We start from the raw sequence: 27291 nt of genomic DNA, 5'->3' as shown, positions 1-27291 counted from the left end.
TGGCGTACGCCGATTATCACCCCCCTAAGCGGAATCAATACAAGTATGACAAGCATGGTTAACACGCTTGCTTAGAAATAAATCTTCTACAAAGTGCTTTTAATTCAACAGCATTTGTACTCTTGTTTAGACCCGGTGCCACTAAGCGTCATACATCGAGGCTAGTGCACGGATTTGTATGCGTGTATAGATGATACACAAAAGACAGTGGGTTCAATGATTTTACGAAATAACGGATTTGTTTAAAAAGACTTCAACGCGATCGATTACATTTTTGTGAATTTTCGAAAGGGGCGGGCGTACCTGGTGACACGAAACGAGCGCACCGCATTACACGCTTGGCAGTGGACCAGTTATATTCCTCCGTGTCACAGTTGGGTGGACTGAAGTTGCTCACTGGGAGTTTGGGCACGCGCAGACAGGGGGAACTTGCTGGTCGTCCAGTTGGCAAACTGACGAAGTTGTCTTCGGGAACTTGAAGGCTCAAAACAAAACCACTATGACTTCGACGAACATGTTCCAAGGGTTGGATACTGGTACAAAACCAAGTTCGAGGTAAATGACATAGTCGGGTAGCTCGGTTTCTGCGTAGGTAATGGCCGACGACGTCTTATTTCGGGTGAAGGCAGTCGCTCGGCCGGCTATCCTCGGTATTTCAATGTAGGTTAACGCTTTGTGACAGGAGCTCTTCGTCGCCTTTTTTGCAACCCTAACTTCTTCCGCCATTCCCTTCAAACACAACGCGAGCACTCAGTGATGTGTTTGGGCAATTTAAATCCAGCCAAACCTTATGGGCAATCGGCTCGGGCTAGCTTGATCTGTGTTGTTCTGCGTTAGCAAACTTGAGAGTCAAGAATTAGCTTTTAAGCTAACACAGACCGACCAGGCGTTGTCTGCTGCGCCTGCGGAAGTGTGAAAGCCTCTTCAGGCTGCTCTTCTTTGTACTCGCCACCAACGGCGTTGTGGCCACATTGTTCCAGGGCCGGATTCGGTTTTGGCTCTCACTGAAAGCGTCGGTTCTTGAGTCACCGGCGCTGAATAGCCCAGTTCACGTATGCGGTGGCTTTTAATGACGCGTGAAAATATAGCTTCAGAGCTCTATTTTCGGACATATGGCGCCATTCATACCGGTGACAAATAACCTTTTATGTGGCTGCATTATAACATACTATCTGATACTTACTACTGTTTTTTACTTGTCTTATTCGTGCGTCACACTGGAACATGACATGTTTCAAAGATTAATTTGTAAACATTAAGGATCCGCATTCTCTGATACCGTTTTAATACGTAATGCTTTTAGTGAGTTTGTTTTCGCCAGGTCACACTTGTATTGTAATGTATTGAAGTAGGACTTTGGATGGGATATTAATGTGCTACTGTAATCTTTATCTTCTGCAGGGTGTTGCAGCCTCCTGGAGGTGGCTCCAGTAACCTGTTTGGTGGCTATGAAGAGGACGCCGCAGCATCAAGAAGACCAAATAAGATGGCCTCTAAAGTTTTTGCTCCGCCAGAGGAGTCCCAGAGTGTACCCAGACGAGCCAATCCTCCAGGTCAGGGCTAATGGATGTGCAGAGGCAGGCCTGTCAAAACCTCTTATCGGTGTCCGGGGTGTGAAAACCGTTACTATGATGCGATAATTCCAACAAAATACTGTTTGCCTGAATGTTATCCATCTCTAGATCTTGTGGAGTATCTGGTATAGTCAAGTATGCCCATGTTTGCAGTTTCACTCCAGTCTGCTGTCGAAAAATGTTCTGACTTTCCAGATTTGGACTGCTGAGTCACCCTGACAGCATGTCACTGTGGCTTTAGCATCCCTGACAGTGTTAGTGAACTGCTGCCTCTTAATTGTATACATTATATCACACTGTGATTTTTCTTAAGCACATGGTGTGATGCTCATGGGTCATGAATAAATTAAATTAATCCCATATAGAGTATAAGAAATGCCCTGACCATCTCGTTAAGTTCACTAGCCAATACGATATAATGTAACAAAATGCAGTGGGTCATTATAACTCTGTAACTGCTGCACAACCTAACGCATATCTTGGTAATACTTTTATGTAGGTGGGAAGAGTAGCGGAATATTTGGGGATCCTGAACCTCGAGCCCAGCAACAGAGACTCAAACCTCCTGGTGGACCATCCAGCAACATATTCGGTGACACAGGGAGTGCACCTGCCCAAAGCCGAAGCCACCCAAATAAGCCGAAGGTAGGCCACGCACCTTCATTTTATACTCCACTTTGACATAGTTTTGGGTTTGTTTGTTCGTTTATTTTTTATTCCTCTTAACCTCTGACTAGCTCAGCAGCTAGTGAGCTTTTAAAGAAATACAGCCATGTGCAGTTAGGGTCCAAAGGTCCACTAGTTACCTAATTCCACTAGTGACCTAATTTATCCAACATTTGATCCTCATTTTATCCTGTAAGACTTGAAGAGCAAACCCACTGTGTCGCATACACTAGTGTATCAATCAGTGAATCAGTCTTCCCCAATGGGTCAATAGTGTTTGTGCAATCAGATTGTTAGCTCAGACTGCGGAGTCTATTGCAGCAACCTCAGCAGTGACCTAAATACATTACAAGCAGCCACTTCTTAAAAAAATCAGGTAACCAGTTTTCTCACAGTATCGTATCACATCAACGGTGTTAATGACAATTTAATTAACACACACACAAAATGTCCATTCCGTACCATATTATCCTTTATTTTACATGCAAAGACTGTGCTATTGATGCCTCAAAGACTATTAAGCTGAGCTGCAAACCCAGTCAAAGCCCCTCACAGTGTGGGTAATGATAACTTGCTAGCTCTGGCTCATTTTATCTTTGATACAGTGCATCGACTATAAACCATATGATTTAGTGTTCAATGTTTGACTTGTGTTGTAAATTTCCTTTATGTAAACCAGGTAGTCCCAAATTGAGATTAAAATCCTTTCAAGAGTGACAAATACTCCCCTTGCTTGCACTGTTTTACATAATTTGAGCAGCTGCTTTATTCAATTAGCATACAGAAGAGAGCCTGTTTTGAGTGAGATTGGGAATTATTTTATTTATTTGTGTTTTTTTGCAGGACAATCTAAGTGTGGGACCTGAACCTCAGTCATCAAATGGTGAGTTACATGTAGAAAAAGAAGCATGTGAGCTAATTTTGGCAGATTTGTTTTATATTGAGTCATCCTACTTCCTGTTACTTTAAAAGTACATACTTTAAAGGGCATTGGTAGGACTTGGATTAGATTGTAGTTAAGTGTTGTTTTCTATGGTCAAGGAAATGTATATTTTGAGTATTTTACCCATTGGTTCTCCGAACAAATCAATACCAACTGTTGGCTTTAGGACACCATGGATGCCACTTTTTTCAGTACACATGGTTACATGAGTACTTACAGATATGAGTATTTAATAATAACATTACAGTTCTAATAATACCATTGAAGACATGTTTTGTTTTCATTTATGTAAGACCTTTTTTTCCCCCCCTTTCCAAGTACCCGAAGCTAAGGTCATACAACCTGAGGTGAAGGAGGAAGCTGTCCCACCTCCAGCCTCCCCAGCACCCGTGCCAGCCAAGGAAGAGCCTGCTATTGTCCCAGCCCCTCCAGTGCCTGAGCCAGAGCCCCTTTCTTCCTCTTCCTCACCTCCTGCTGAGACAGTTCTTACTGATGAGATGAAGAACCACGAGCCTCACCTGGGACCAAAGCCTCGCTCCCACAACAGGGTCCTCAACCCCCCCGGAGGAAAGTCTAGTGTGGTATTCTACTGATCAGTTGAACACACGTCTCCTCCCTGTTTGTGTCCATACGCTCCTTCTGTTTGCTTCCCTGTTAATCTTCTCTCATTCCAACACCCCTCTACCTACGGTTATTTCAAATGTACATCCAATCACGAAGCAGGAATTCTTGTTCTTCTCACCAGATTCTTATTCAAATCTTTTGTCCTCAACGTCTTGCACTTTCAGCCCCATTTCTGGCTTCCAGCCCTTTGTCCAATTCTTCATGTTCCTGTTCAATGAAACCTGCAATCATTCAATCACCAACCGATCAATCAACAGGCTAGCTATTACCTAGTCACTTTAACACTTCAATCTCTATCAATAATGTGGTTACTCTGTTTGCTGTTGCTGTGTTTGTAAATTTAGTTCGGTTTAAGGCACAGTTTGTCATTTTGGAAACGTCTTTTAGCATCTGAAGAATGGTTGACATTGGAGTGCATATACAGTGTTCAGCTTTAAAAAGTCCTAAATTCAAATTATTTGGTGTTATAGAAAATATCTGCTTAAAAATGTATGGCAGACATTTGCTCAAATTTGAAGGTGTGTTTTACAACATAATGTGTAGGCGTTTAATCAGGAGGGTGTGGATTTTGGTGACATCACCAAAATGTTTCAGGGAGTTTCACTTGTGCCACCTTTTTATGTGTTGTTGGAACCTTATTATCCTACTACATAAACTTTTGTTAGACTACATGTTAGACTACAACTAATCATTATCATCGAAGCCTTATATCAGCTCAGCATTATTTTTTTTGTATCATTCTTGCCTTATTAGTTATCCTTCATTTGCAAACTCTGTTCAAAGAAAGATGCCAAAAATTGACTTTGAAACCAAGATGAATCCAATCGTTTACTCCACAATGTCTCTGCTTCCTTAAAGAATATTCCATTTTGATTGTATGCGGATGTGTTGTGCAGGTACTTTTTCTGCTTTCTCTTCATTGCTTGCTTTATCTGAGATCATGGCCTTTTTGCTTGGGGTAAACCTCTGTTTATGTTTTAAATTAAAACGGCTGAAGACAAGTGAACTCTGGACTAGCGTGTGGCCTACCTGAGACCAGGTGGGCTCATTGATAATCACCTTTTCACCCACTTCATGACACACACTCACGGTTTTCTGGTGCCAGCCTGCCCCCCGTGTGTTGACGAGCCTGGCAGGCATTGTGCAGCAGCAGAAGAAGAAAATCCTGTGTATTGCAATAAAACTGTTTTGCATTTAAAGTTTGCTTACTTTTGTTATAATTTGCTCTTATTTGAAAGCAAATCCTTTTCCTCTATTTGGATTAAATAACTAACTTAAAGGGGTGAAACATTTGGGTTGACTTTACTTTTTTAAAATGGAAATACCATGCATATCTTAAATGTTTTTCCCTGGAGCAGTGTAAATGGAACATGCTAACTAAATCTGCTCCACGTGTAGTGAATTCTTGAACCGGTGACACTGATGCTTTTGTCAAGATTTGTCCTTTGGCAGCACTCCATGCAAGCTTCTTGTTCTGAGACAAAATGGCCACTTTATGCCCGGGAAGTTTGAGCGTTGCGACTACATGTTGGATTCTGCAGTACTGTTTTTCCATTTACAGTCTAAAAAGGTCATAAATGAAAATACATGTGAGTATATGCTGATACTGGGATCTGTTTGTATGATAACCAGCAGCCCACAAAACAAGTTCTGCTTATATTCTACACTTAAGTATGGATAAACATTGTATAGCTTAAAAGAAAAGCATTATACAAGACACAACCAGTCCAAAAAAGGATTACTACTTGTATGTGACGTCAGCCGTGACATTAAAATTTCATGCACCGCATCCTGTTGTGGAAAAGAATGACTTGGATTGTTAAAGAATGAGCTCTGCCTGATTACTGGAACGATTATGACCACAATTGTGAGAAACTAAAGTCTCTTTCACATGCATATTCTGTGTAAAAGGTTTTTTTTGGTCAACAATGAATAAGGTATGAGCAAAACAGGCAGTTGTTTAACCACTTCAGCCATGATAACGGTGCATTTGTGTGTGAGATTTGAGAGCAAGACGGATGAACAACCCATCTCTCGGATGACTGAATGATGGAATTGAATGTCATGTGGTGCAATTGAGGCAATAACATTAGACAAGTGATCCCTATAACCGTGTCAGTTATAGCTGTTTCAGCAGGCTTCTTGTCCGGTCGAAGGCAAGGTGGAGCCGCTGTGAGTTTATCTGAATAATTATACTCTTGCAACGCCTTATGTCTAACATCATGTGACTCATGGCAGGAGGAAAACTACAGGAGAAATCCAGTCACTTCAACGGGTTGTCCAGATTCTCTGACGAGTTCAGTACGAAGCCACTTGTGCTTACAACGATCTTCTCCATACCATATCAGTTGTTTGAAATTGTTCATGTAAGTTCACATTTGGTTTGCCCACTGTTGGTATAACACCCAGCAGCAGTAGGCCTGAGGACCACCCACCTTCTTCTGTCAGAGTGGTGTGAAATGTAAATCCTGTCAGTATTTTACTGCCATCTGCTGAATGGAATAAGAACAATTAAATCTTCTGTTTCTCTGACTCTTGCATCTTGTACATTCATACTGTGTCTCCATTTTCAGAGTGTCAGTTTTTCAAGTGTTTACTATTTGTACATTTTTATGTACTGTTGGAAAATGTTAAATATGGAGGTAGTTAAGTTAATTTGCTTTTGGAGCTGTGAGCCCTTTCTATACATTGTTTATGCTTTATTGAGCAGTTTTTGTCCATTGTTAATCCTCCCCACAGAAAACAATAGCCCAGGCTGCACTTGTCTGACGAAAGAAAGTCAAAGTGAAGGACAAATGTAAACATAGTTTGTTTTAATGTGAATGCAACATTATTTAATCCAACTGGAGGAATTCCTTCCTCTTTATGCTAATCTGGAGTTGATCTACTTTGCAGAGTCAAGTGCATTAGCAGCAAATACCTGATAGAAGTGTGACTGGAGAAGACTGAATCCCTCCACGTAAGTCTCTTCTGACCATTTTTTAAAAATGCATCAGGTGGCACAAATTGCTATTACTATAACGATATCTCTTCATGCACAAACTTTCATATGAAACGGCTGCCTTAAGATGCTATTGAGCAGCACTCACTTCAGCATCATTTTTAAAAGGATTTATTATGCCAAACCCAATGGCAATTTGGAAATGTAAACATCTTTTTGTTTATGCTCTTCTTGATCGGCTCTTTTAATATTCACGAACATGTAAATGTTGTTAGTAAAAGATAATTTCAGTAGGTTAAATAATTATGTTAAGGCATTGACACCTTTTGCAGCATCTTGAATTATGGTGATATATTCTGCCTCCATTTTTAAATGTATCAACACTGTTTTATAAAGCTTCCTCGTGTATAAGCTGTTGTTTGTCAGGACTGTGAAGCCTTTTATTTCATTGTTGAGAGTGCATTGTCATTATTTATAAATTCTAGCACCATGTAGTACTGTACTGCTGCGGACTTGGGTCAAGTGGGTTACAAAGATAGTTACACCTTCCGGTTTCAACCTCCAAAATAAAATGATCGACAAGCATGCAGGTCAGGCCCTAAGTATTTTTTTTAATGAGAATTTTGTGTTTAGATCACCTTTTAATGAGACAACAGTTACAGAAAATGACAGGAGACATTACACAACCTTTAACACAGATGTGTAGCCCGAGTAAACTTTTAATATGTAAGATGGAATGTCCCTTTAATCTGCCATGGAAAAAACTCGTTTTGACGTCATTCAAAATCAGAACAAATTATCCCGAACACGGTGATAATTAAAGTCGCCAGATGTCGTAGCTTTACTCTGAAATCGGGGAAGTTGACTCCCGGTGTAGCCCGCCTGACTTGACGCAGTGAGTCCGCTCGTTCAATGCAGACGGCGTGACGTCATCCAGAGTCGGTCAGCTGGCTCCTCCATCTGAGCAGCAAGGGAGAGAGCCTCTCCCATAGGGCGACATCACCATCAACGCCCGAGCGTCGGCCTCCCGCTGGAAGGGGGAACAAAACATGGAGGAAGCGACATAGTGGCGGATCGGCGGCGCTAGATTATTTATTTACCTATTTATTTATTGTATTTATGTCCCCAGCCAGCAATGGCCGGGGTCCATGGCTGCGGCTGCTGAGAGGCAGGTGCAATATCATCGACGAAGGCATTTCGTTCCTCGGCATGGGCTCAACGAGGGCCGAACCACAGGCTGGCCCGCTCCACATCCACTACACCGCGGATCGGATGCTCTCTGCGGGGGGAGAGCAATAGCTGGGCCGCGTCTGGAGGCGATACCACGGGCTGCTGATGGAGGAGGAGGCGGCCTCTTTACATGAAAATACTAGAGCCCGTAATTTCAAGGTTATGCGCCGTTACACACAGCAACAGCCGGTCCTCGCGCAGTGAATGTGTGCGGCTGCAGCATGACATAGGCTGGACGCTTTATTTCAGGAAATACTGTGATTGAATGACCCCCGATTTACTGGGCTGAACGGATCCAGACCTTGTGACAGTCTCGCCTTACAGGCCTGTAAAAAAAAAAAAAAAAAAAAACTGTTGAGCGCAGCCTCCTCATCTGGAAAACAGAAGCTGCCAAGATGATGGAGCTGCAGATAGACGAGGTGGTGTACCAGGACGACTACGGCTCCGGCTCCGTCATGTCGGAGCGGGTGTCGGGCCTGGCCAACAGCATCTACCGGGAGTTCGAGCGGCTGATCCGCAGCTACGACGAGGAGGTGGTGAAGGAGCTGATGCCGCTGGTGGTGAACGTGCTGGAGAACCTGGACGGCGTGCTGACGGAGAACCAGGAGCACGAAGTGGAGCTGGAGCTGCTGAAGGAGGACAACGAGCAGCTCATCACCCAGTACGAGCGGGAGAAGGCCCTCCGCAAGCAGGCGGAGGAGGTGAGTCACACCCGGCTCTGACGGGCCTCCGCCGGCATCACCACGTCCAGCTTCACGCTGCCTCGGTCACGGTGTCTGAACCGATGGGTTCCACCCCACGTGACCCACGTTAAGGCCATGTGGTTATTTTTAGTCCCAATGCACTGATACAATTTAAACACCATCTTCTATCGAGCTGTACAATAACATCTCATATAAAACTAGAAACTATGATAGTTATTATAGCAGAACTACCTATAAAGTAATGCATTAAATACCTAATCATAGTATGTACTAAATCAAGCAACAATTTACATTTACTTTAAAATATTTAATAACTCAGCAGGTATCTTCGTGTGTTCGCCTCCATAGGCTTGAAGTGAAGGGATAAAATCCTGCAAAGAGGAAATAATTTTATTTTTAATCTAAATCTGCTTTCCGGGGATAATGCAGTGATACCATACCAGTTAAGCCAAGATGCTGAGGTCAATAAAAAGTCACCGTATCGCAGAAGAAGTCATGTTTTCAGCTGACACACATATACAGTATATTTTCTAACGTATACAAGTCCATGCAAGTAAACAGCACTTCAAGGTTAGACGTATATGATTCTACTTATAATAGTAACTGTCTTAAACACTTTTATATGTTTGGATTACAGCATTATTCGTCACTACTACAACTACTACGAGGACCTTCTTCTGCCACTAACAGACCCATCATTACTAGAACTACTAACATGCTTCAACCATCAGTGCACAACAATGAAAATGTACAATACAAATGTGTGTTTTTACAAAAAATAACAGAAATTAGTTTAATTTTAGTGCTCTTGTTGCACTAAAGCTGAGCTCCGCACAGCTCAGTTGAAGTATGAAGGACATGATAGCATGTAAACAGTATATATGGTGATGAAGGGACAGTCAGCACAGCTTTGACAGGTGAAGTGTGCAACTCTCAGTGGGCGTTCACACTTGAAAACCCGGCAAGAACAGGGACACACACAACAGAAGTGGACATCAATATGGAGCTATTACATTACGGGCCAGGCTCCACCTCCAGCAAAATCTGTTGTTGTTTTTTTTTCTTCTGACCAGTGTAACAGCAGCCGTGGGATCCAGCAGGCATCATACAGCAACTTTAATCCTCAGTATATCACTGGCGGCCATGCTAGTATCAGCTTATAGCTCCACTTTTAGTCCCTTTCATCATTTTGCTCTTTCCACCGTGTGTCTGTCATCCAGCTTGTTTTCTTCTTTTAGCTGTGAATTGAGAGAGGACATGCTTGTTTTATTTATTCTAAAACTGTGGCTGCCTTGTAAGTATTAACACCTGAAAATCATCAGGTAGTGCAGATAACAGTAGGAGCTGAGCCGGCTGAGACCATTGTTTTAATTGACAGATGCCAACAGGCCCAGACATGTTTTTGGTTTTTCTTTCTTAACATTGAAACTGAAACTAAAACTAAAAGTGTCTGAACGTTAAATTGATGATGAAGCTGGTGGAAGGTCTGATTTTCTTCATGCTAAATAGCTCCGAAAGTCAACGGTAAAACATACTTTAAAAGCAAACTTCAAACAACTTAATTAATTCCAGTTAAAAACTGAAACACATTTAATTGTCTGATCCTGCTTCTCTTGGCTCACAGAAGAGAGAACCCAGATTTAAAACTCTGAGTTATGTTCCCCCTTTTATCATATTGACCAACCTTGCAAAATAAATTAGATCAATAATGTTTATTGATTTCATGTTCATGAGAAGCAATTCAGACTTTGATATAATACAGTCCTCTTTATTTCCTTTGGCGACTCTAATGTTATCTTTACAGCCAATGAAAGAAGTAAATTTACATATTCAGCTCAAATTAGAAAGGGACAAATAAACAGAGACAGTGTTGTCTGACTGGAGGGGTGTAATGGGGGATGGGCGAGGGGTGGGGAATGATAGGAAATCAATAGTACACAGAGCACACTGAGGGAGCCTGCCACTGTAACCTGATTTGTGCTTACGAGGAGCAGAGACAGAACACCGAGAGAGAAATAGACGAGGGGGTTTAGAAAGCTGTAGTATGGGCGAGGAAGCGCTGAGGCCAGATTGGACATCAGCAAAAAAAATAATAATACAAAGAAAAGGCCCGGTGAATCTCAGAGCCTGAGGAAAACAATAACACGCCCTCTCACAAGACACCAACGAGCAAAAAGCATCTCAGATTACAAGGTTGTCAGGCTGATGGTAAACAAAGCCGCAGCTCCCTGTCGGGTAGCCTTCACCAAGATGTTGCTAAAGCCAGTTTCATACATTGACGCCTTTTGTTGCAGTTTTCTGTCTTGATGCGTCTCTTCGTACCACTAACACTCCTCGAGGTGTGATGACAGGAAAAGATTGATCATCCATGCTCTTATCACCTTCTCTCTGGTTGTGATCTGCTTAAGTCAGATGTACACAGATTCTGTGTGACGTAGCTTCAGGCCACACAGTACAACCGGCTTCTTTGTCTGCAGAAATGGTCACAAATCCATAGATTAATCTAAAACCACTCCCTTATCATGTGACCTTTCTTCAAAATGTGATGATAATTCAAATTGAACGGACACCTGCTGTTTGTCAGGGTAAATCGTTGGGAGCGTGACCACGTTGCAGTCAAACGCGCTTCGCTCCGGTTTGTCAGGGAAGCACATTAGCGTCAGTCCTTCGTCACAGCGCTCCTAATGAGTTATTCATACTGGACACATTATGCCGGCCCATAAATACATGCACTGTGTTATTCTACCCGTGTAAATATTGTTTGCATAGATCACATGTCATTGTGAGAATGCAGGCCTGTGTTTCAACGCAAACTGCACCTCCATGATGCTGAGTTTTAATAGCAACGTGGATTTAAGTTTACAGCATAATAGTCATTAGTTTGAGGCCATTTCAATGAAGCCATTACATTTGTCATTTTAAAAAGACACCAATATGAGCAAAACGAACCCTGCTTTTATATTATTTTGTTTATTTAGAGAAGCACTACATTTTTAATACCAGAACACCATGCTGGTCCTCAGATATCAGTATTAAATTGTATGAGAGATGGAAAATAAGATTGTGTGTAGTCAGATTTTCACTTATTAACTTGGTTTTCAATTATGATATCAAAACGTTTCCCAATTAAAACATGACACCTCATTATTCAGCTTGGTAGCCACCTTTTTATCTCATTAAATTGATTTGCTAAAGAAACTTGTTAAATGAGTTTGTTTCGTGTTCCTGTTAAAATCCACTCTGCATGTGACAAACGCGTAGGGATATAAATATCAGCGATTGTATCAAACTGAAGGTAAAACTGGTGAATATCTGCTGCCTATTCCCGGTTCCATAGTCTCCCTGCAGTCAGAGGATTACAGTATTAGGACTTTGTGAACTTGCAGCACTGAAAAAGCGTCATTGTGACCAGCTTTATGTAAAACGACAACAAACAAACAGGCGATGTGAAAAAGGAAGTAGACGGCTCTGTTTTATGTGAATGCTGTCGGATCCACGGAGGTATTTCATATCGATGGACTCAACCTTTCAAACACTCATTCACACTTAGTCTCTGACTCATGGAGGGCCGACTGAATCACTGGGTTGTTTTGAAAGGGTATTAACCACAAGCATATCATGTGTTTTCCTCTATATTACTGCACATATCCAATCAATGTATACTAACTACAATGTTATATAACTTGACACTTTCAGTGCAGTTTGTGAGTGTATAGTGTCTAATGTTGTTCACGCGTCTTCCATCAGAAATTCATTGAATTTGAGGATGCGTTGGAAGCGGAGAAGAAGGACCTGCAGGTGCAGGTGGACTTTCTGGAGCTCCAGGGGAAACAGCAGGAGCTCAAGACAAAGAACTATTCTGACCAGAGTGAGTTTTACCAACTATGTTCCCACAAAAACACTGTATATGTTGCTCCTGAATGTCCCGGGCTGAGCTGAAATCAGCACCGCCACAGTCAACACACAACACCGGGAGAAATCAACAAACAGCACCCATCCAAAACTATTTTAGACCAGCGGGAACACGTTGGACTTGAGATCCGGTCGTGACATAACGGTCTACTAAAACGCTGCTTCCATTACTTGGACATTGATTCAGCTCTTAGAGGTTATTTGATGAATGTCAGTTAAAAGCTCGGCAAGCTGTTTTTATATTCAGATACACAAATAAAAGAAAAGGCTAACATGGGAAGATGGAATATGTTAGGGGACGTGGTATTTTTAGATAAATGCTTTGGTTCATTTATGAATACATATTTGATTGGCTGTTTAGTTTTGTTTTCTTTGTAATCTACCTGTAACATTCTCTTTCTTGATGTGTTCCTGTCAGATTAATCTAAATATCTTGGTAATGGAACATAATTTTTGTTGAGTTGTGTCTTTGCTCCAACAATGAGAGTCCCTGCTGCTGTTTCTGTGCTCTTAAACTATTCTGTCTCCAGTCACCCGGTTGGAAGAGCGAGAATCGGACATGAAGAAAGAGTACAACGCTCTTCATCAGCGCCACACTGAGGTAACAGCAGTCATTCAGCCCGACAACTTCCCTCCTTTCATTTCGACCATAATCTCTTACATTTCCGTCGTTATATCGCCAGAATTCCTCATCTCATCTTTTTATTTTTCTTGTTGTGCGTCACAGATGATCCAGACGTACGTCGAACACATAGAGCGGTCCAAAATGCAGCAGGCGGGAAGCAACAGCCAATCAGAAGCCCCCGGCTGTGGACGAACGTGAGTTGTTTTAACGTGTGTCGGTGTGTGTGAAGCCTGGTCGTGTACGTCTTCATGTGGACGTGAAGCGTAACTTTCACCGTTCGTCTTGTTGCCGATGTTTTCGTCCTGAATGTATTAGGCTGTTCATGTTTTCAACACGCTCATTGTTGTCGATGCTGGCATCCGTTTGTCGTGATGATCGGCTGCTTCGTGGGAAATAATTAGGGGGAAAAAAAGGAACGTTTATTTTCCGGCTTCCATGAGTCTTGAGTGGTTATTAAGCACGAAGCAAGGCGTGGAGTGGGACATCTGGTGCAGCTTCTGGAGCTGAACAGCAGATCAATTATTATTATTATAATTATCACTATTCACACAGCATCTTAATATCTATTCAGCTCGACTGTCTCAGGCATCCTAATCCTGCAAATCTCCACCGACTGTTAAAAACAGCACGGATAGTAGTAACAGTAATTGCTCATGATGTTACTGTTGAGATTTCTTTTGGTTGCATTAAAAACCCTGATGAGACTTGAAGCATTACAGACTGCTGATTATCTGGAGCGGTTTTAAGAGAAGAACACTCTTCAAATAGTATAAAAATACTTTAAAACTTAAATGTGAAAGTGTGTGTGTGTGTGTGTGTGTTTGTGTAGTTTCATGTGTCATGGCATGTTCCTGTCTCCTGTCTCTCTCTAATCACTGTCTGTCTGTCTGTCTGTCTTGCTGGCTTGCTCTCTGTTGCTGCTGTTTGCACAGTCAACGCCACACATGGAGGAAAAGGTAAATCCATCGTGGTCCCACAGCTGCCCTCACACCCTCCCTCAGCTCCGCCTTCCAAACTGGCCTGCTTTTGACTGAAAATCTGACTTAACTTTTGCTGATGCCCATCCCTTTTTTTTTTTGCTGTGCCTCAATACCTTGTTATTGATGCTTGCGTCAATTTATTACCGGGAATGTATCAATAATGTTGCATTCTAATAACAATTAATGAAATGAGGAATGGGTCAGAGGTCATGTGAAGCAATGCAACCGCTCTTTCTTCCTCATGAGTCATTCATGTGTCCGTCTGCCTGCTCTGCTTGTCTTATTTGTCTCTGTTACAAAAGTGGAACAATAGTGATACGCAAAGAAGAAACAATTACATGGATATACATTGATGTCGTATTTTCTGCAGTATAATTTTTGCTATTTTTTGCACTTAACATGACACAAATATTAGCAATTTGCGCGAATATTCTAGTAATCAGCCATTAAAAGGAATTCCTGTGGTTCATTTCTATGAATACCTTTAGATGTCTTATCTGTGTTGAGTTTTCTACAAACTACCTTAAGTCGTCTTTATCGGTGGCTCTGTATGTTTGAATGACTTGGACCTGCATCCTCAGTAAATCAAGAAAGCTCTTGGATAAAATGTGTTTGGCCTGCTGGACTGGATGCATGCCCTCAGAAACCTTTGTTGCTTCTCGTTGTAGGGCTTTTAAATCAGCCATTTTGCCTTTCCCCTAAAATCTCGTCCCTTATCTTCCTCTATTTCCACATTATTCATTTTGGATATGAGTGTTTGATTGCAGGCATTTGCTGTTTCTATGCGGATTTCTTCGTGTGTGTCCAAAAACAGACACTTACTCACACTCTCACACTCTGTGAGATGAGATTGGTTAGGCTGGGCTCCAGACCTAGAGAAGTAAATAATAAATAATGAATGAATAATAATCCGTCTCCTCTCCCCTTCTGTGTCTCCTGTGCCAGCAGCAAAGCGGAGCGCCCGCCTTCATTGAGTCTGTACCCGAGCGGCGAGGGCATGGTACGTGGGGGTCTCGGGGGGGCTAGGATGATGCCCGGGAAAGACATCTGGCAGGTCAGCGAGCTCGGCCAGTCTACCTTCTGCTCTGCCTATCAGGTGGGACAGACAGCGGCCTTGTCTTCCTCCATGACCACGAGCGCAGCCTGGGGAGTGGAAGGGGGCGCTGCTGTTACTGCTGCCCGTCCTGCTTGCCCCACCCAATTTTATGCACTATCACTTGCAATCTAGCAAGATTTGTAACATAAATAATTTGTATTCATGGCTTCGTGCATCAAAAACATTTTTGACATCACACCAAGTTTCCCAGAATATCATAAAATAACAAGTTAAAATGGGGAATCCATAATAAAAACTTTCCAAAATAGCCAAAAAATAAATAAATATAATAACATAAAACATGCTCACAAGAAAGTCATCATTGACTATATCTGGCAAGATTTTGCCAGCAGTGAAGTACCAGTCACCAGTCCTTTAGAAATATATTGATTGTACAGGTGAGACAGGTAAAACGTATGTGCCTGGCTCCGCCCTCACCATGTAACGCTCATGTAATGCTGTTTGTCTCCTGCTCCCACGTCACCGGCTCAAAACCACCAAGGAGGACGGATCGGAGTCCGACTCGGTGGCGGCCACACCCAGCAGCACAGGGAGCAAGTCCAACACACCCACCTCCTCCGTCCCCTCCGCCACCGTGACCCCCATCAACGAGGGCTTCCTCCCGCAAGCCGAGTTCGATGCGATGCGGGCTGGAAACCGCAGGAAAGGTGCCAAGCGGCTCAGCCGGAACATGGAGGTGCAGGTTTCCCAGGAGACCAGGAACGTCAGCATCGGTGAGTGGGTGTCACCAAATGTGTCCTGCTGTGGAAACATGTCATTGAAATGTTAACAGTCCTCTAATGTTTCAGCTCTGCTGTGTTTTATTTCCTCCCAGGTATGGGAAGCAGCGATGAGTGGTCCGAGTTTCAGGAGATCATTGATTCCACCCCTGAGCTGGACATGTGTGTGGACCCCCGTGTGTACGGAGGAGGAAACAGGTGCAAATACACAGAGGCTCTTTTTATAATTCAACATAGTGATGATCAGGTCGGCTGTTTTTTCTTTGTTTAAGTTAGGCTGGAGGTTTTTTTGTGGTGCAGATTTGTCATATATTTATGGTTTTGGTGACTTTTCCTGTATGAAAATGAACCAGGTAAGAGTCTGTTGTTTCCCTGCTGCTGCCCAATGACATGTGATGTGTGTTTCAGCCCCTCTCAGGGCATAGTGAACGAGGCCTTCGGCATCAACACCGACTCTCTGTACCACGAGATCAAAGACGCCAAGTCGGACATCATCGGAGATGTAGATGCAGGCGCCGAGCTGCTAGGTATGAAAAGACTTCCATAACATTCGCTGCAGTCATGTTGATGCATTGCAATACTTGTGTTAAAGCTCAGCAGCTGCAACTTAGTGAAATCCTCCTCGTTTGGTCAGTGGCGAGTGTCTCACTTTCACATCGTTGTTCACCTTGAACTGGTGAAAGTGAAGCATTAACGTGCCAATGTGTGATTTTAGCGGGGGCATCAAAGTGTCACATGAGACGGCATCCGCTCAGGCTTTGTGTGACTGCAGGAGCTCCGTGTGACGCTGTGTGAATGTGCCGCTGGCTTGTATTTACCATGCATGGCACCGTAGCAGCAGCTCATCCCTGCGTCACATCCTGAAAAACCACACAGTCCCTCTCTGGCTGCACCCCCCCAACCCCAGCGGCCCATGCAGTTTTATTTTTTATATTTCTTTTACCTGCCAATTTCAAAGGCTGCACGTTTCAACAGATCCTACTTCTAAAAGTTGTATTATACATCTCAGATTTCATTGCCCTTCATGTTTTTGCTTATTATTTATCGTGGGTGTTGGTCAGGTTCCAATACGCTTCTGGTGGATTTAGTTTTCTCTTAATTTCGGGGGTTGTTTTGTTGTATTTTTGTGCAGCAGAAAAGGAACAGGAGGAGCTTCTTGTCCATCTGATAACTTCTCACCCGTTTCTTTTTTTCCCCCCTTTTTTTATGTGCTTCTGCTGGTGACACCCATAGGCGAGTTCTCAGGTGTGTATCTGAACATGCATCGGTTGGTATATTTTTCCTTAACTTTGTCGACACCTCTCTACTTTCCAAGCTCCACATCAAAGTGTAGATATTAACAAGTGTATACACAGTAGTAGTTTTACTTATAGATATTGTAGAAACCCAATATGCAGTAAAACTGAGGTTTTCTGACCCTTTAAAGTCACAGTGAAATTATTTTAATCTTTAATGAATTCCAGTTTATCCCATTGGTTCAGAAGGAGCTTGGCATGTATCGCAGACACATTAAGCTCTGAAAGATTCTGTTTCACTGGGACTTTAAAATGAAATCTGTTGTTTGATGGACTCATCCGTTGGGTCACAGAGTTATTGTCCTGTTTTCCATGTGAGGGCCCGATAGCAGCGTTCGTGTTCTTTAGCCCTGCTGCTCTTCTTCAAGTCCAACTCAATAAATGCTTATCAGCATCTTCTCTCTTCCATTCCTGTCCTTCTCTTTTTTCCTTTCTGATCTGCGGCATCTCCTCTTCCCCCCCCCCCCCCCCCTTCCCCACTTCTATTGCCTCCAGTCCGTGATGATTTCTTCGGTAAGGGGCACCTTGCCTACGCTCATGGTCACATTTGCTTGTTATGTCATATTTCCTGGCATCTAGCTTTCATGTCATTCTGCTTCATTCTTCGTTTCCTTGTTTTATATTTACATTTTGTGCGACCTTTGCATCCGTCTACCTATTAGATAGTCAATAAAGAGAACATTGAAATGAAAATGCCCTTTTATTTTAGAGAGGAACACTAGTGGAGAAAGATCTACAGATCTGCATCTAGAATCCTCACCAGTCTTCTTTAAATGACATCTAGTCTATAGGAACCTCTTGGCTTTTTGTTTTGTTTGTCCTCATGGCAGTTTTTTTCTGTGTTGAAATGTCTGCTTAAATGTGTCTGCTTGGCTTCTGTTGCACAGTGTTTGCTGCTTGCACGTACGATTTCACTTGATGTCTGGCAATGATCGAGATAATTAAGATTGTATAACAGAGTTAATGGGCTGAGCATGACATTAATACTGTCGTGGTCAAGGGGATCAACCCTGAATTGTGAATATATGTGCAGTCACGGGGCTGAGTCAAGGTTTGATCAAAAGTTATATTTTGAGGGGAAGACTTGTTATGGGTTTACTGTGCACAAAACATTCCCACAAGTTGGCAACTACTAAAAGTTAAAATGTTCATCATCTATTTACTGTTAAATTAACTGAAGTTACTCATTGTTCCCTCAATATGTAACATCAAACCTACCTTTTCAACCTGTTTGAGCTTTCTTGTTAACATGAGTTTAAATCTGTCCATTTAATTTCATTGAATTTTTTGGTTTTTGTGGCGGTTTCTCATCATTTGCTCCACAACAGACTCTTTACCTTGGCTGGTCTGAAGGACAGCGCTGCTGCTGCTGCAAAAACTCTTGGGAATGCATTTTGATCTAATCAATCAATGGATTTATTGACTTACGGATGCTGTTTCTTGTGTGTGACGATTAATAGAGATGTGATTGTGACTGTTTCAGGGATGGGCAAGGAGGTGGAGAACCTGCTGACGGAGAACAAACAGCTCCTAGAGACCAAGTAAGATTCAGAAGATCCACTGACCTTCTTACTTTTTGTGTGTGCGTAAACATGAAAGCCCAACTTGTTTACTGGTGAGGAAATCTTACTTCCTGCTCTTTCTGCACAACAGAAATGCTCTCAACATTGTGAAAAATGACCTTATTGCCAAAGTGGACGAGCTGTCGGGGGAGCAGGAGGTGCTGAGGGAGGAGCTGGAGGCTCTGAGGCAGTCCAAGAACAAGGTGGAAGCCAGAGTCAAGGAGCTGGAGGAAGAACTCAAGAGGTGAAAACAGCGTGTCGTTTGTTTTTAATAACATGATGAGACTGGAAGAAAACAATATTCTTTCAGTTAGTGTGACGGGAAACAGATTTGGAGATGCTACAGGAAATCCTTCGCAATGAAATGTGTATTTCAGTGTAGCAGCTGGATTTTGGATTTTGGAGGCTGAACAACATTTTTATAGCACCCAAAAGATCTCAGTGGTAACACTGTTTTTTTTTCGGGCTGCAGGTTGAGAGCAGAAGCTCTCGGTGCGTCTCGGGACTCCAAGGATGAAGGAGGGGATGACGTGAGTAAACCTGTCTCCGTCCCTCATTACTCGTCCTGCACATTGAATCACACTTGTGTTAAATTCTTTATCACCGCCAGTCTAATGAGAACCTTACACTGTAGGAAAACAACATTTTATGTAGTTTGGTTGATGTGTAAAAACATGACATAAATGAGAATCTGACCTTGCACCATGCTTTCGTGTGCCCAGTTTTCTTCACCCATGCAGGACGGGGACATGACGATGACTCAGCGGAGGCGCTTCACCAGGGTGGAAATGGCCCGCGTGCTGATGGAGAGAAACCAGTACAAGGAGAGGCTGATGGAGCTGCAGGAGGCCGTGCGGTGGACGGAGATGATCAGGTAGATGAAAGGAAGCTTGGCAGTAGAGATGGAAGACTGGGAAGGGAACGGCTGCCAGGTTTAAACTCAGTATGCAAAGAGTAGACGTTCAATGATAGATCGTCACTTTATTCTGCTCATTTTTAAGTCTGCTGGATCTCTTCTTTGACTCACACCTCTCTTTCCTCTCAGGGCGTCCAGGGAAAGTCCTCAAATCCAAGAGAAAAAGAAGTCCACCATCTGGCAGTTGTGAGATTCTGCTTTTATTCAACATATTTACGAAAGTGCAAGTTAGAAAATTCCCCCGAATAGATGATTTGGTAAAAACCCTTGGTTCTCTGTCCGTCCACCAGCTTTGCACGCCTCTTCAGCACATCGTCCAGCCCTCCGCCTGTCAAGCGGCCGTACTACAGCGTCAACATCCACTACAAGTCGCCCTCGCCGGCCGGATTCTCTCAGCGACGCAGCCACACCATGTGTCAGATCTCCACCTCCAACCGCACGCTGGAGTTCTTCCCCGAAGAGTGAGCAGCAGTCAGCTACACGCCCGTCACCACAGCCGCCTTCACTTTGTCACTAAACCTCTTTATGAGCTTCTACTCCGCTTTGGTGCAAACGCCTGGTTGCTTGCTCGCTTTGCGGCAGCTTGAAGAGTAGAAAGCTTCCACCACATTGTCCTGCGTTCACCGTAGAGACTCACTTTTAGGTCATAATGAACCAACGTGATTGAACATTTCTTGTACATAACTATTTTGGGTGTAAAGCAAGCCGTCTTTGCTTCACATCAGACAACAAATCCCTTCATAATATTCTGTGAAGTGTGATAAAAACACATTGCTTGGCTTGAGCTAGAATAAAGGTAGCGCCAGCTGTTGCTTTATTTTCCTCCTCTCCTCTTCACCTTTTCATCTCCTCTCTTATCTCTCGCTGCTGGCTGGCCAGGCGGCTAACTTTGCTTCGCTTTTTTTCTCCCCTCTCCTCTCTTCCCTCCCTCCCGTTGCTTCCAGACTGGCCAGTAACGGTGTTGCGTCTCTCCTTAGCGACTCGGCACTGTTGGCCCGCCGAGAGCAGCGGCGTGAACAGTACCGGCAGGTCCGCGAGCACATGCGCCGCGAGGACGGCATCATGCAGGCCTGTGGCTGGAGCGTGCCCTCTCGCTTAAAACAGGTACAAACAGACACGTTGGTCTGCAACCTCTCAGAACCTCCACTCACATCTACAAGATTTGTTTTAGCTTGTGAAATCTTCTCTCAGTCTTCTCTGGTTTCAAGCATAAATATGGTTTAATAGCGTGAAAGTGTACGTTAACCCTGTGCAGCTCGGAGACCAGTGTGTTGGTAGGCAGGTGGCTCTAACTTTGGTCTCCCACAGACTGCAGGTCAGACGGACAGCGCTCAGGACAGCCCGCTGAAGAGACCACAGGCAAGTGAGACCGACAGAGTGCCGGCTCTTTGGAACCAGATAACACACTACTTTGTCTCCTGACCTTCTTATGACTTCCTGCTTTTAGATCACCAACGAGAAAGAGGACAACCGCATGAAGAATGTACCCGTCCCTGTGTACTGTCGTCCTCTTGTAGAGAAGGACCCCAACAGGAAGGTGAGGAGTCAGGGGACAACAGTTCTCTGGGATATGACCCACCGTAGTGTTTTAGTTGGTGTCAGTTCACTTGAATGCACAATGCATGCATGAATACTTTTCAATTATGAATGTGTGTGTGTGTGTGTGTGTGTGTGTGTGTGTGTGTAGTTGTGGTGTGCAGCTGGGGTGGATCTGACTGGATGGAGGGCCAGCAGCCAGGAGTCGGTACCAGCCAAAGCCCCGCTGGGCGGCAGCGACCCGCTGCACACCGAGGAGAACGGAGCTGGCAAGAAGAGCAGCAACAGCTCCCCGGAGAAGAGAAAGGTAGAAACCCATTTTATTCATGCCGTACCTTTATTGACTACAAGAGCGGAGTTCAAACCCTGTTGTGTTCTCCTCTCTCCCCTCCTTCACTCGGCCAGTCGAAGGAGCTCCAGGAAACGGACACCATGAGCAGCCGAGTGTGGATCCTCACCAGCACCCACTCTGCCAGTAAGGTGGTCATCATCGATGCCAACCAGCCGGGCTCGCTGGTCGACCAGTTCAACGTCTGCAACGCCCACGTGCTCTGCATCTCTAGCGTTCCAGGTGAGAGGGGAAGTTCTTATTTAATGGCCCAATGCTCGTGTACATCTGGTATGCGATCTGGTATAAACTGCATGTGTGTGTGTTTGTTTCCAGCTGCCAGCGAGAACGATTACCCGGCAGGAGAGATCGTGTTGGATCCAGGTGACGGTGGAGTCGGAGCGGGAGGCGAGGACGCCGGCAGCGTGGAGGGCATGTTGGCCGGGATCACGCTCGTCGGCTGTGCCACCAACTGCAGCGTTGCCCGTAGCAACTGCTCCTCGCGTACCGACACGCCTATAATGGATAAAGGACAAGGTGGGCTCATCCCTAACGCATCTTTTTCCTTCACATTATGGGAGGGTGTCGATCCGACCAGTTTTAATCATTTGAATGGTGTTGTGCTACAGCCCCCACTGCTCCCCCCATGAATGGGAAGATTCACACAGCCCAGTCAGCCGAGGAGGCCACCGAGGCCACCGAGGTTCCCGAGTCCACGGCCATCCACGCGGAGCTGAGATCTGGACCTCCAAGGCCGTTTACTGAGCACGTCTTCACCGACCCCCAGCCTCGTCTATCAGACGCCTCTGACAGGTACAAAGTCTGTTCATATGAATGAATGTATGTGAACATTTGACAACTGATATAGTACTCTAGAGTCACACCACTACAGCTGAATTCTTTTGTGATTTGGACGAGATACATGTGTTGTCTGTGTGCACAGGAGCGCAGGTCAATCCAAAGAGGAAGCTTCTCAGCCTCCAGAGTCGGAGGACGGAGGTGACGAAACCAAGAACTACACCAGCGTGGCCCCCACTATGTGGCTCGGGGCCCAGAACGGCTGGTAAGTCCCCCGGCAGAACGACTCACGACGTCTGCTGAAGTATCTAAAACCACATATTACAACCATTTCCTTTTACCGTAAGTTTTTAATTTTAAGAAATAAAAGAAAAGATCAGTCACACGCTGGATGAGAAGGTTATTTTTGGGGTCTTCCTCCAAGACGCACACATGTGAATAATATCGCCACGTGCTTCTTTTGAACTCTATGCAGTTTGGTTTTGCTCTGGAGTATCTTGCTTCTGTTCTCCCTCAAGGCTCTACGTCCACTCGGCAGTTGGGAACTGGAAGAAGTGCCTCCACTCCATCAAGCTCAAAGACTCCGTGCTCAGTCTGGTGTAAGTGGTGGTGGCGGTTCAACTCTGTAATCGTGGGGCAAATGTCCTGTTGTTTGCTCTGTGTGAGTGTCTGTGTCCTCTCTGACCGCAGACACGTGAAAGGTCGTGTGCTGGTCGCCCTCGCCGACGGGACCCTCGCCATATTCCATAGATCGGAGGGTATTTGGGCTTTTAAACATTAAACTTTAGCACAATTTTAGCACAAGATAAAACACAGCTGTGAATTCATGATTTTAATGTGTTGAAATGAATGCAATTAGTAACCAACGGTTAGTAATTTGTTCTAATTGTATTTGTGTGGTTCTGTCAACAGACGGCCAATGGGATCTGTCCAACTACCACCTCATGGACCTGGGTCGGCCTCACCACTCCATCCGCTGCATGGCCGTCGTGCACGATAAGGTTTGGTGCGGCTACAAGAACAAGATCCACGTCATCCAGCCCAAGAGCATGCAGATTGAGGTGAGTTAGGAACCCCCCCCCCTCCCCCGGCTCTTGAAATAACGAGTTGATTTCCTCCACCCATCGTTCTCTCACTGCTCTTCAGAAGTCCTTCGACGCCCACCCTCGCCGGGAGAGTCAGGTGCGGCAGCTGGCGTGGATCGGTGACGGCGTTTGGGTGTCGATCCGGCTAGACTCGACCCTGCGTCTCTACCACGCGCACACACACCAGCATCTCCAGGATGTGGACATTGAGCCCTACGTCAGCAAGATGCTGGGTGAGAGACTGTGGCGGCTTCTTGCTGAATGGGAACGATGTTCTGGTGTTTGTTGTGTCCAGTTCAACACGGACTCCGCTTGTAATCCACAGGTACCGGCAAGCTGGGCTTCTCTTTCGTGCGAATCACGGCACTTCTGATTGGTGGAAATCGTCTCTGGGTTGGAACGGGAAACGGCGTGATCATCTCCATCCCGCTGACAGAGAGTGAGTTTCATTTCTGCAGCTTACAACAAGCGGCATGTGTCATGAGCTTTTTTCACAACAGTTAAAACACAAAATTTGAATCCACACTAGAGGACTTTTTTGGGGGATTGATCAGCACTGATGAAGTCTTTTAATTGTCTTCCTCTGGAGACAGTGTTAGGGACCTCTGCTAAGAATGTTATTTTGTCGTATGGTTTGTCTGTCTGGATGTTACTTTGCTGAATATTTAAAAACCAAGAGGTTTTCTTATTTCGAGACTAATAGGCCGTGAATTTTTGGAGCTGAAATGTTCATACACTAGCAGCAGCCGTATCATTGGGTATCTGAACTGACCAAAATATCAAAACAGCAGGTAATCTTCCTCGTCGTTCATCCGTGTCCTTCTTCGCTCCATGAACTCCCTCGTCTTTCTTTTCACCCCCTGTTTTCCTGCCTCCCCTTCAGTGGTTCCCCCCTCTACCACAGACAGGCTCGATCATAACGGTTACTGTTACTGTCCTCTTTCTCCTCTGCTCTCCTCCCCTCTCCTGCTCCTCCTCCTCCTCCTCCGCCTCCTGTAGCCGTGGTCCTTCACCGGGGACAGCTCCTTGGTTTGAGGGGTAAGTGGGAGCGCTCCCTCCCTCCTGCTGTTGTCGTCTACCTTTACTCGCCCGGTCAAACCTTCATGTCCCCCTGCAACAGCATCATGTCTGCAGACTAAGGCTTTGATCTGTGAACATTGAGCTGAAGGTCACCAGGAGTATTCTGTGTGCGATTATTTTACTTTTTGCAGTGTATCAGAGCAGTTTTTACTGTTGCTTTGCATGTTATTTATCATTGTGCTTTGCTGCATCAATGATTAAAGATACAGTCGTGTGTACGAGAGTCGTTGCATGCGAGAGATGTGCTTTTTTTTTTAATATTCTAATATCACTCCTGATTTTCAGTTGATCTGTGGACATATGTGGATGTTGTGGGTGTGGGTATTTTTCGCCGGTGTGACGCCACAACGTGTGATCTGTTCGTAAACACTCCTGGTTTCTTCACCCCTCAGCCAATAAGGTGTCTCCAACGTCGTCCGGTGGGGTGATCCACGTGTACGGAGACGACGGCTCCGAGAAGAGCACCGGCAGCTTCATCCCCTACTGCTCCATGGCCCAGGCCCAGCTCTGTTTCCATGGACACCGCGATGCTGTCAAGTTCTTCGTCTCGGTGCCAGGTAGGCAAGGAAGCTGATTGAAGGACACTGTGACACGTTTACATGGATGTCTTATAGGATAAAATGATGATTCCCTTTGTTTTTGGTTGACAGGCAACGTTCTGGCCACCCTGAACGGCAGTGTGCTGGACAGTCCATCGGAGGGGCAGGGCTCAACAGCGCCCCAAGAGGCCGAGGCCCAGAGTGTTCACAACGTGTTGGTGCTAAGTGGAGGAGAGGGCTACATCGACTTCCGTTTAGGTCAGCAATCACACATGTACATTAATCTGGTGCCACATACACATGCATATATATGAGAAAATCACTGCTGCAAGTTGGTTAAATTGCACTTTGACCACTGGAGGGCAGTGAACACTTGGTTTTAAATATACTTAATGTGGCATATTGGGTACATGGAAATGCCATTTGAAGAATTCCTGCAAATTTTCAAAATAAAATAACCAAATGTGGGGTTTTTTTTATGTTACCACCAGTATTTTTATAGTATTTTTAAGGTTACTCCTTATCAGCTTATCATTTTCCTAAATAATTATAGAACAATTAATCATTTCCAGATGTTTTATACAAATGGAAAGCCTGTACTATGAAATGTTGAATTACAAAATACAGAAATTAGCAATAGACAATAGCAGTTGCAGCTCTTAAGTTCTCCGTTGTTGGTCTTCCTCAGGCGATGGAGAGGACGACGAGACGGAGGAAGCAGACAGCGGTGGACCTTCGCAGATAAAACCTGCCTTGTGTAAAGCTGAGCGGAGCCACATAATCGTCTGGCAGGTGTCTTACATACCCGAGTGACACCTGGATCTGCTTTAACCCCCACACCCACCCACTCACCTCCTTAAAGAAATCTTGTCCTGCCCCTCAAAGCTTCCAGCCACCCAACCTTGTAATTACCCCTGGTCATGTAAAAGTTCCCCCTTGGCTCTAAAACGACCCTCCAGGCCATGTACCTTTCTTTGTAACTATTATATCCCCTCCTGCCCTGTGACCTTGTAACTTTAATGCCTTGTAAGTACCTCCTCTGATCTAGTAACCTGCCTGTTTCTGTCCCACCCAGGGCATTGTAACTATCTTCATGAGCCTTGTAACCCAGCCTCATAACTACCTCCCTCCTCTGTATCGATCTTATACTCACCCTGTAAGCACACTGTATCTTCTCCTATATTTACCTCAATTGTCCTGCATCTTCCCCAGTTATTCCTCCTCTTCCTCAAATTAGTTTGTCACCTGTAAAGCCACCACCTCATCTAAAAATCCAATCCCAGAGCCCCAAACATGCATCAACTATACCAAAAACAATAAACCCCCAAGAGCAGCAGGTACAGGGAATGTGAATGACGACGCTGATGTGCATTTCCACCAAGAAATCTGATTTCTAGAACAGCCAATCAGCAACCCGACATTATTTATGCGATGATATATTTAAATGGTTTAACAGGTGTCAGATGTTTGCAGATAAACAGTCTTTGGCACAGTGTGTGTGATCCAACAAAACACTACACAGAAGTCTTGCTTCGGCTTTAACATTGCACTGAATTGCAAACGAGTTTGGGTCACATTTTACGACAACTTTGAACAAATGGAAAGTTAAAATAAAAACAGCTTTTTTTGGCTGTTGCCCAAAATATTTTGCATCCACTCTTGCAGTTACATATTTAAAAAAAAAAAAAAAGAAGCTTGATGAATGGCTTTTGGTCATTTTCTACCCTGATGAAAACCCTCGTGAGGATACCATGACTTATTGTGGAGGTGACCGATCCCATAATGACGGGAAGTATCTGGTGCCTGAGTCGTGTGAAGAAGGTTATTAGAAACCCAGTGGAAGGGGCTGTGCTCGATGTGTCGAGGGTTCAGTCCGAGACTCGTTTCTCTCATCTGACTGGCTGTTGATCAGGCGGTTTGTTGTAAAGCAGGTGAACAGTGATGTGTCGTCATTATGTGTGCAGGGATTATTGTAAATCTCCAGACACACTGAAGCCCATCCTCTTTGTTCAGTATGGAAATTCATGCATTGATCTCTATCTGTGTGGATTAAATATTAAACATATTTGTGTGCTGAAAAATGTGTCTTACTTTATAAAACAAACATATTAAAAGGA

General features: G+C 44.3%; 2 protein-coding genes across 2 annotated transcripts; both read left to right on the top strand.

The window, feature by feature from the left end:
• Positions 1 to 359: 359 nt before the first annotated feature.
• Positions 360 to 5100, top strand: jpt2 (Jupiter microtubule associated homolog 2). The gene is made up of 5 exons (XM_084037971.1): positions 360 to 555; positions 1402 to 1553; positions 2074 to 2219; positions 3084 to 3123; positions 3502 to 5100. The coding sequence occupies exons 1-5, from the start codon at positions 500 to 502 to the stop codon at positions 3774 to 3776; spliced, it is 669 nt and encodes a 222-aa protein (XP_083894097.1). The 5' UTR covers positions 360 to 499; the 3' UTR covers positions 3777 to 5100.
• Positions 5101 to 8301: 3201 nt separating this feature from the next.
• Positions 8302 to 27255, top strand: mapk8ip3 (mitogen-activated protein kinase 8 interacting protein 3). The gene is made up of 34 exons (XM_084038071.1): positions 8302 to 8679; positions 12430 to 12550; positions 13125 to 13195; positions 13322 to 13413; positions 14152 to 14175; positions 15148 to 15199; positions 15798 to 16029; positions 16131 to 16233; positions 16444 to 16562; positions 17269 to 17280; positions 17826 to 17843; positions 18814 to 18871; positions 18984 to 19136; positions 19365 to 19422; positions 19615 to 19766; positions 19938 to 19994; positions 20099 to 20269; positions 20753 to 20912; positions 21117 to 21176; positions 21268 to 21345; positions 21496 to 21651; positions 21750 to 21915; positions 22009 to 22209; positions 22302 to 22485; positions 22616 to 22735; positions 22989 to 23069; positions 23161 to 23228; positions 23383 to 23531; positions 23617 to 23788; positions 23881 to 23994; positions 24555 to 24593; positions 25028 to 25192; positions 25286 to 25432; positions 25863 to 27255. The coding sequence occupies exons 1-34, from the start codon at positions 8374 to 8376 to the stop codon at positions 25985 to 25987; spliced, it is 3984 nt and encodes a 1327-aa protein (XP_083894197.1). The 5' UTR covers positions 8302 to 8373; the 3' UTR covers positions 25988 to 27255.
• Positions 27256 to 27291: the final 36 nt, after the last annotated feature.

This window comes from Eutrigla gurnardus, assembly GCF_963514095.1.
Source record: "Eutrigla gurnardus genome assembly, chromosome: 20".
Classification (NCBI taxonomy): Eukaryota; Metazoa; Chordata; class Actinopteri; order Perciformes; family Triglidae; genus Eutrigla; species Eutrigla gurnardus.
The sequence above is the reverse complement of the archived record's forward strand: the minus strand, read 5'-3'. Positions and strand labels throughout refer to the sequence as shown.